Source organism: Miniopterus natalensis, chromosome 17, assembly GCF_054644295.1.
Source record: "Miniopterus natalensis isolate mMinNat1 chromosome 17, mMinNat1.hap1, whole genome shotgun sequence".
NCBI lineage: Eukaryota > Metazoa > Chordata > Mammalia > Chiroptera > Miniopteridae > Miniopterus > Miniopterus natalensis.
Window position 1 is genome coordinate 13,340,647 of NC_142097.1, and position 10,410 is coordinate 13,351,056.

The 10,410-nt window shown below is 45.9% G+C and overlaps 1 protein-coding gene across 1 annotated transcript; it reads right to left on the bottom strand.

Moving 5' to 3' along the window:
* Positions 1–7,548: 7,548 nt before the first annotated feature.
* Positions 7,549–8,485, bottom strand: LOC107544820 (olfactory receptor 1D2-like). The gene is given in 2 exon segments (XM_087826546.1): positions 7,549–8,029; positions 8,031–8,485. Coding segments are annotated over 2 exon segments (936 nt in total).
* Between the last annotated feature and the right edge of the window lie 1,925 nt (positions 8,486–10,410).

Genomic DNA, 10,410 nt, shown 5'->3' on the forward strand with positions numbered 1-10,410 from the left:
AAAATGTCTTTTAAATAATATTTAATAAGATACTATAAGAAATAAATTTAAGTTAACTCTCACAAGATTGAACTCCATGATCTTTCAAAGTCTAAATTCCAACATCATTAAGTGGATTCACAATTTTCCTAGCCGTCCCATCCCCTCACAAGAACCCTCTGGCTCCAGAGCATTTTCATCCAGAGAACCCCAGGCCTGGTCGCCCGTTACTGCCCACCCTCCCCACTCAGTCCCTGACGGTCCCTGGTGTTCATGTGTCCCCTGGGACTCACCTATTACGGATTTTCATGGGAGTGATCCTGGCATGTGTGGCCTTTGGTGTCTGACTACGAAATGGAGGAGATGAGAAGACTGGTTGTGATGTGGTTTCAACAAACACAGTTTTTATTAAGAGGGAAAATCCCTGAGAGGCACAGGTTATGTGCAACAAAGAAGCCCCCGTATTAAATACCTGCGTTAACTTGGGGGGTGGGCCCCTCTGAGAATCAGGACGTGAGACTGGAAATGGTGCGGAGACACCGGGGCCTCCAAGGAGCCTGTAAAATCTCCCTTCTCCTGGACGGGCGGACTTTCAGCTTTCCTGCTGTGCGCAGTATAGAGACAGGAAAGTCAGAAGTTTGTAATAAAACATTTAGCTTTTAAGCCTTTAGAAAAATTGTTTATTAGTTCAGTAAGGATTAAATAGGAACCAGCCTGGCGGGACGGGGCCCAGTGGCTGAGCACAGACCTGGGATCCAGGAGGTCGCAGTTGGGTTCCCGGGGGTGGCACCTGCCCGGGTTGCAGGCGTTGTCCCCAGTCAGTCCTGCACGGAGACAGCCCATCAGTGATGACTTACATTGATGTTTCCATTGCTCTGTCTCCCTCTCCCTTACTCTCTCTGAAATCAATAGTTATATATATATATGTACTTTTAAAAAATATGAACCAAAAGAAGATACACTCACTCCTTCTAGCAAGAACTCCTTGCCATGCCGAGTTTCCATGTTTCCGCCTTTCCGTGTCAGGGCTGCAGTGGGCACTGGGGGGGAGTGTGGGGGAGGGTGTCAGGGCTCTGCTCCTCTGGGACTTGATGTCCCCGAAGGTGGACATAGCACAGTCAGTCTTGTACCCTCACCCAGTCTCAGTGACCATCACAGTCTCTGCCTTTTCAAGCTCATGGCTGAGCTGCTCCATGGTCGTCGCTGACAGGCCCACCTCCAGGGTGCACCGGGGAGGTTTGCGCTGGGGGCTGTGACAGGCAGTGATAGCCATGGCTTAGGTCTGTACACAAGGGTATGCAGAGGACTTGTCTAAACGTTCACCCCACACTTCCCCGTATCCCAAGCCCAGAGGCATCCCCTCCAGTGCTGGCAGCCTCATCACACCCCAGGGCTCCGGCCAAAGAACACTTTTCTGAACTTGAAGTGAACTTTGCACCTAAGCGTTTAGGAGCATGAACCCAGCTCTTCAGGTCAGCATCACTGGGTGGAAATGGACCACTGGAAATATTTGCTAGAATAGATACTAAAGAAACAACTGGAATAAGTGGGTTACAAGGCCTGACGTCAATTCCATCTCAAAGACATTACCCTTTTTATGAGTCTTTTTCCACTGACAAGAACATCCCCATGTGATGTTAGTTGTATCGTATATTAACAGAATAGCTATTATATTCATGTGACAAGATGAAATGTTGCACAAGTGCTGTGGTGGAGCCTAAAATAAGAAAATAGTTCTCTGTTTACTGTCTTCTGTTGTCATTTGTCAGTAAAACGGTAACACAGGAAAAGCAAAAATGAAGTTCCACTCTAGGTGTACATAAAGCCACATGAATATCTTTGGTAATTTCTAAAAAGTGCATGTTACAACTACACAGACTAGTATATAGAATAAAATATAATCACCTGTGTTTGTACTAAATCTTAAAGTGTGGCCTTTGCATGGGTGTGTGTTAATGAGAACATTAGAGTGACAGTTGAGACCGTTGAACTCCTGGTTCCCTCCTGGTTTTTCCCTCCCCTAGGTAATGACTATCATCTATTCTGTGTTTGTCATTCTTATGTATGTTTTTATGATTTTACACAAAAGTTGTGCATCCACAGAAATATTTAGCATTGTTTTGCATATTGAAAATTTTTATTTCCATGGCATCACCCAGGATGTATTCTGAAACTGGCTCTTTCACTCACATCACGCTGTGGGATTTGTCCGTGTCCTTACACATACTCCAGCCCCTTAGTGTCCCAGCTGTAATAGGTCTTTGCTATAACTGGTTGGTTCTGCTGTTGAAGGACATTTAGGATATTTCTAGTTTTCACCATTATCAACAATGCTCAAGTGGACTTTCTTGGGCCCTCCGTTTTGGGCACTGGAATGGAGGTTCTCTAGAGTGTGTTGCTGAGCGTGCCTTTCTGGGAGGAAGGCCCTGCACCCTAACTCCCCTGGTGGGTGCTGTTTCAGTGGCTGCTTCAGCCACCCCCACATCCCAGCTGCTCTGAATGTTGCCTGCTCAGGCTCATAGCCGCCCTTTCCCTGGCCAGAGGGCTTAGGTGCTCCCCCTCCCTGCCCTGGGATGTAGGGGCACGGCCCGTGGGCAATAACTGAGTGGCACTGGGTAGACAAGGCTGGCTCCTTACCTCCAAGTGGGAGTGATTCCCTGGGTACAGTTCGGGTCCCAGGTCTCCTCTCAAGACCAGGCTCGATGTAATGAGCTGAGTCCACATCTCTGCTCAGCTCCATCGTCTTCTGAGGCCTCTGCTTCAGTAACCGCTTTCCCAGTTCCCACAGGCCACTCTGCTTCCAGGGAACCTGGGCCCAGATCACTAATATCGCCAAAGTCTCTCCACAGCGGTTGTTCCAATTCCCACAGTGAGGTAGAGACGTGAAGACTGAGAGACACTCACTCCAGGGGCCGGGGTGGGGCGGGGAGGCTTGGGGATGAAAGAGCTCTGTGACTTCAACAAGCTGAACGAAAGCCAGCCCGGCTGAAGTTCTGGGGCCAGAAAACACAGAATAATGCTGGTTGAAGCTGTACAAATATGCAGGAGCGAGACAGTAGACCTCATAGGCTGGTGTTCATTTTTTTCCTAATTGTAGTAGTAAGTTCTTGAGATGCTTTATGCAGGAACATGATAGGGGGCAATTTAATTTGCATCTCTCTGCAGTTAGTGACATTGAGCATCTTTTCCTAGGTCTCTTGGCCATCAGGATGTCCTCTTAGAGAAGTGCCCTTTTAGGTCCTTTGCCCATTTTTAAATGGGATTGTTTGCTTTTTTTGCTATTGAGTTGTGTGAGTTCTTTATATAATTTGGATGTTAACCCCTTATCAGATGTGAGTATCATTGGGGAATATCTTCTCCCATTCATCAGATTGTCTTTCATTTCATTGGTGGTTTCCTTTGCTGTGCAAAGACTGTTTAGTTAGATGTAGTCCCATTTGTTTATTTTTTTCCTTTGTTTCCCGTGCCCCAGAAGATATAGCAGAAAAAATATTACTAAGAGAAATGCCCAAGAATTTATTGCCTGTGTTTCTTCTGGGATTTTTATGGTACCGAGTCTTACATTTAATTGTTCGGCCCATTTCTAGTTTTTCTCCTATGTGGTGCGGGACGGTGGCTGCTGTCACTCATTCGTACCTGTCTGTCCCATTTCCCAGCGTCACTGATGTAACAGCCTTCACCCCACTGGAGGCTCCTGCTTCCTCTGTCCCGTATTAATGGACCATCTAAGTGGGTTGTTTCTGGGCTCTCTGTTCTGTCCCCCGGATCTATATTCCTTTTTATGCCAGTCCCCTGCTGTGACTGCTATGGCCTCGTCATATCGGTTCATACCAGCTACTGTGTTTCCTCCAGCTCTGTTCCTCTTTTCCCAGGTTGCTGTGACTATTTGGGGTCTTTGGCTGATCCATATAAAATTTTGGATTATTTGTTTTAGTTTTGTGAAATACACCCTTGGTATTCTGATGGGAACTGCATTGAATCTAGAGACTGCGTTGGGTAGTATGGACATTTAACATTGTGAATTCTTCCTGTCCAAGAACATGGTGTCTGCTTCCATTTTATTTTTATTTATTTTTGTCTCTTTTTCAGTTTCTCTCTTCAGTGTCTTATGATTTTCTGAGTACAGATAATTTACCTCCCTGGTTAAATTTATTTGTAGGTATTTGTTATTTTTTTGATGCAATTGTGAAAGGGAATTTTTTTTCATTTGCCTTCCTGATAGTATAAAAAAGAGTGAAGTGACAGATCAAGGTGATGACCTTTCCTAAGGCTTGACACATGGGGATAAAGTTGTGTGAAATATGAATTGTTTGAGGGCAAGCTGTTCACTTCCAGCTATGATCCTGGGTCAGAGGATGGAAACTTTCCAGGATTTATTCATGAGTGGACAGAGTTTCCTCAGCTCTTTTATTTTTAATACACAGGGAGTCCAGCTCCAGATCCCCCTATCTCTATAGGAGTTAAAATTCCACCCCCAAAGCACTCCCAGAGACCACTGATTCACCTCCATACTGTTAACGGTTCCCTTTCCACTTCTGGAATCTGGTCATTTTTCCATCTAGGATTTTGAACCTGATTATTTTTAAAATTAAAAGTATATTATGCAGATTTTCTATGTGATTTGAAGAGAAAGGAATGTGTTTCCCAGATCTGATCATTCCTCCCATTCACAAGTCAAACCCAATGGCAACTCACACTTTCACATCATTTAAAATAAAAATAAAATGAATAAATTTAAACATATAATAAAATATGGGAATTTGGAGTATATAGGTACTCGCTAAAAAATTAAATGATATTGACTTGTTACCTTATTGAGTCAATACTACTAAAGCATTTTCCAAATTCCTTTCCCCCATTCAGTCTTCTTTCTCAAAGAAACCACTTTCCTGAATTTGATGTGAATCATTTTCAGCATGTTTGTAGTTTAGGAGACACTTCTCAAACTTTTAGTCTCAGGGTACATTTACAGTGTCAAAAATTTTGAGGACCTCAAAACCCACAGAGCTTTATTTTTAACCTGGGTTGTATCTATCAATATTGCCATATTAGAAGGACATTTAGATATTTATTTATTTATTCACTTAAAAAATAATGATGTGCCCATCCCATGTGAACATGGTGGAAATTTCAATGGAAAGTAATACAGATTTTAAAACAAAAACTCAGTGTGAAGAGCCGCACTGTTTAACATGTTTTCAAATCTATGAAGCGTCTGGTTTGCTAGCAGGTCGGGGGCGCCAAGATGCCTCTGCGTTCCGCGGCGACGGCGGATTTTGGTTGAAGGGCGTGAGGACACAGGGCCTTGTGCCAACATGACCGGAAAGGGGGGGTTGTGACAGTCTCGCGGGTAACTGTGGCTGCTCCTCTTTGCCACTGCATCGCACCCGGGCACCTGGCAGTTTCTCAGAGGTCAGTAGCCACGTGCAATCTGACGCCACGTCAGTGAACTTTTCCTCCCCTGTGACATTAAAGCTCACTGGTCTGTCTTGCCTTTGGGAAGCTGCTGAGCTCACCATGGCAGACACAAGTCTTCCAAAATTTTCCTCTTTGCTTGAAAGCTCAAATGTTATGGGCAGCAGATCCTGCTGGTTGTTTTCCTAACAGGGATAGGCTGACTTCATTCGGTTCTGAGAAAATCTCCGGCAAGTACTGAAGTCTAAATAACCATTGTTTGTCAGTCAGTTGTTCTTTCAAAGAGAAGCTGCCCTGGAGCAGGACACAGATGCTGCGGAAGCTGGAGTGGGAGCCCCGGGGCCCTGTGGGGGCCCTGCCCGCGGTGGGCTTCTCATGCTGGGTCTGCTGGCCGTGGTTTCTGGTGCAGAGAAGGCTGAAGAAAGCTGGAGAGGCTGAGGTGTAGACCCCAGGGCAGGGGTGGGAGATGGGCTTCCAGGGGACATTTGTACAGGGAGGAGGGGCTGGGCTCGGTCCCGGAAGGTGGCCCTGCGGGCTGGGGAGGGCTGGGCTTTAAGCACATTGAGGGCCACCGGGTGGCCATGAGGTGCCCTGAGCCCGGTCCCATTATAATAACCTGGTTATTCAATAACAGGAGGGGGTGAGGGCAGACGGAATGGTGTAGCCTGCCAGCCCCCAGCTCGGCCAGGGAGCTGCAGTGAACACCCTCAGGTCCGGTCCCCGCAAGCAGCTGGGGGAAGGGCCTGGACAGTAGAGGCGCGCCCAGCGAGCCTGGGGGACCCGGACAGGGCCACCTGTCAGTGGTACCTGGGAGCAAGTCCGTGGCCAGGGAGGCGAGGCCACTGCAAGGGTGGGGAGGTTTGATATTTAAGCTGCTGAACAAATGAGCCCCTATCTCCCTCTCTGGCTGCCCGCCCCGACTCCTGACTTGGGGGGCCCTGCACCTGCCCACAGGGCCCACAGCCACGTGGACTCCACGCAGTGGACTAACGGACTTTAACTAGCCTAATGCTCCATCGGCCCCAGCTCCAATGTGGAAATGACCCTTTGAACACTGGCCCTGCTTTTGGCTCTGCTGGAGCCCCAGCGGCACCTTTTCCAGGACTGTGTTAAGGGGCTTTGCAACCCGAGACATAGAATTCCACGCCAATAAAAACCATTCACTCTCCCTTCCGAGTTTTAGAAAATTCCTTTTCTAAAGGTATTGCAAGAGCCACCCACTCCCACTAAATTTGGGGAAATAGGACCCACTGATTTCTCTGGCAACAAATCCACTTCCAAACTCATCTGCAAGTTAAAATGTTACACCCATTCCCCCAAACCAAGCTCTCCAACCCCAGTAACCCCCAAGTCGTCTTTGACGTGGACATCCAAGGCAAACAAGTTGGTTCAATTGTCTTAGAATTATTTGCAGATATTGTACCAAAACTGCAAAATATTCCTGTGCATTGTGTACAGGAGAAAAAGGCATTGGGCACACCACTGGGAAACCTCTTTCAACATGAGAAATGTTCAAACCCGTAGTGAACTTTCATGAGTTTATTTAAGCCAAACGGATGGCAATTGCTGGGAAGCAAAATCTCAAGGGATTGAGAAAATGCTCTGGATACTGGCAGGTTTACCCCTTATATTTGCCTGGAATACAGGGGCTGTGTCCAGAGGGCCTGTGGGTGAGTCCTAAAGCAGGGAGCTGACCTGGCCCCGCCGCAGGCAAGGGGCAGCCTCACCCGGGACGCCTGCAGAGGGGTAGCACACAGTGTCTTCTAGAAACGGCTTCTATGTGGCAGACTCCTTAGAAAAGGCCAGAGCTCAGGAACATGAGCGTATGGGTGTCAGAGGACACAAGTGACCTCCCTAGCTCTAACTGGATATATCTGGATAAGTCTGGGACTGTGGTCCTGTGCTCAGGCAAGTTAAAGGATTTGAGCCTGCAGACTTCTAGTATTAGTGTTAGTGTGACTTGACTTATTACCAATGCTGGTGAGGTCTGGGCGGCTTTGGGTTACACATACATGTCTTTTCTTTCATCACATATATGAGATCATTCTGAGCTGGAACTATGCCTAATCACTCCTGTCACCCTGATAGGATATGCCCTGCACATGGTAGAGGATAGTCCCAGTCTTCACAGTAATGTCTTGTCCAAAATTACCCTCATGTGAACCTCTGGAAGGCTTTCCCTAGGAGGAGTCTTCCTAGAGCCCCATGCATGTCCTTGTTCCTCAGGCTGTAGATGAAAGGGTTCATCATGGGGGTGACCACAGCGTACATCACTGTGGCCGCTGAGTCCTTTATGGAGTAGGTGTCCAGGGGCTTCAGATAGACCATACAAAGTGTCCCATAGAAGAGGGAGACCACAGCCAAATGGGAGGCACAGGTGGAGAAGGCTTTGTACTTCCCAGTGGCTGAGGGTATTCGGAGGATGGCTCTGAAAATCCAGACATAGGACAAGATCATGAACCCAAAGGGGGTGAGGAAGATGAAAGATCCCGTGGCAATCAGCACCATGTGATTGACTTGGGTGTTGGAACACGCGAGCCTCAGCAAGACATACATCTCACAGAAGATGTGGTGGATCTTTCGGGAGCCACAGGTTACTCTGGTCATGAGGAGGGTGAGGAAGAGACCATAGAGGAGAGATCAGCCAACAGGAAGAGAGGAGCAAAATACAGAGCCCAGGGCTCATGACTGTGACATAGTGAAGTGGACGGCAGATGGCCACATAGCGGTCATATGCCATTGTGGCCAGGATGCAGTTGTCCAGGGTCACCAAGGAGACCAAGAAGTAGAACTGTGTCAGGCATCCTGCATAGGAGATGGCTTTGTTCTGGGATTGAAGGATCACCAGTGTCTTGGGGACTGTGTTGGTGACAAAGAAGAGATCAGTGAAGGAGAGGTTGGCCAGAAAGAAGTACATTGGAGTGTGCAGATGGTAATCAGAGCCGATGGCCAGAATTATGAGCAAATTTCCCACCACCGTGACCAGGTACATGGACAGGAACATCCCAAACAGGACCTGCTGGTCTTCTGGACGCTGGGAGATCCCCAGGAGAAGGAACTCAGAGGTTCCACTCTGGTTGCCTCCACTCATTTCCACAACTTTCTGCAATATCAGCATCAACAGACATTTACGATATGCCCTCAAAAAAATAGGACATTCAAATAATTAAAACCAACTGTTTTTTCAGCATTAAAAGTATCTTAGGCTAAATTTTACCTTTTTAGCATAAGAAACAATGTAATAATAGACACAAAACAGGACATGAAAAATCTTTATGCAGTTTTATAATTCCAGCCACATGTAATCTGGCATACTCAATATAATAAGAATAACATAAATGATATTATTTTAAATAATGTCATCTTACAATTATTTTAGAAGTGCTTAAAGATTAGTTTGTTATGCTATTGTATACACTTATGTGATGTTTAAAACAGGTGTATGCAGTATAAGAAATTGATGGTATAGAATTGGACAAAAGGAAAAAGTAAAAATATTTAAAAGAAAATGGAAAAGTTATCATTATTTGCTGATAGGATGATCTATCTGGGAAACCTAAGACAATCAGCTGAAATGTCATTAGAAATAAAAAGAAATTTCAGAACACTTGAAATCAAGTGTGAGCTCTGACATTTTCTAGTTGTGAAACCTTAGGCAAGTTGCATGAACTCTTTGACCCCACTTCTTCAAATGAAAATGGGTCAAGGTGAAAATATAATTAAGATATAAAGTGCTTAACATAAGGAGCTAACCTTCAGTGAGTATTCAAGAAATATTCATCATCATTATTATTATATATAAACAATAATAAGATTAAAACACAATGCACAGCAGTTCCTTCCACATTATCAACAAACAAAACTATACATTAAGATGTTAACAAGAATCAAGTAGGGTCTTGATATTCTTCAGAGAGGCATAAAGTAAAATCTTAATAAATAGATACACATCCCAAGATTCCAGATAGGAAGATGAACTATTGCAAAAGTCCATGGTCTACCAAATAAATGTAAATTTTAACCTATTCAAAGTGAAAATTCTAACAGAGTTTGTTGTTGCTTTTTTAAAGGAAAGCTCGTCTAAATTTTATCTAAAAATAAGCATGAGTACTTCTGGTCAAGACGGTGGAGTAGGTGAACACTGTGTTTGCGTCCTCCCACAACCATATCAAAATTACAACTAAGTTATAGAACAACCACACTTGAAAACCACCTGAAGGCTAGCTGAACAGAACTTATATACATAATGATATAAAAAAGAAGCCATGCTGAGACTGGTAGGAGGGGCAGAGACGTGACATACGCTGGTCCTACATCCATGCTTGGTGGTTAAGAGTTGGGATAGATATCTTGGCTGTGGAGGTTTCCTCTGAGGAGCAAAGGGTGCCAGCCCCACACTGGGCTACCCAAACCCAGAGCACCAGTGCTGGGCGGAGAAGTCCCCAAAATATCTGGCTGTGAAAGTCCGCAGGGGCTCAGTCAGGTGAGACAAATTGCTACTGAAAACCTAGGCTCCTCTTCAGGAGCCCAAGCACAGACTCACTCGCCTTAAACTCCAGAAAAGGGACAGGAGCTCAAAAGCACCAGGTACATAGGGGGAGGAACTGAATTGTCTGGCTTCAGGGAAGGGCTTGAGGAGCAGCTCTCTCTGGGGCTAAGGTGCCATCAGGAGCCATTGTTTCTTTGTTGAACCTCTTCCAACACAGCCTCTACATGCAGGCGGAAATGCTAGCAGGTGCCATTGCTCCCTTGTTGAGCTCTTCCCTTACCCAGCCAGCAGGCAAAGGCCGGCACCAAATCTGAGCCTCCATCCACTTGGCTAAAACTGCTCGGTACCCATTATGGTGATTTTCTGAGACTCCACCCCAGGCAATTCACCTGCCAGGCCTGAACCTCTTTCAGAGGCTAATCCATACAGGCAGCCAGCCTGGGCTCCTGTGGAGGACTTTTCTAAAATCTCCCGAAGATTATGCGAACACTGTCAACATTTTGAACATTCATTCCATTTTTCCTTTC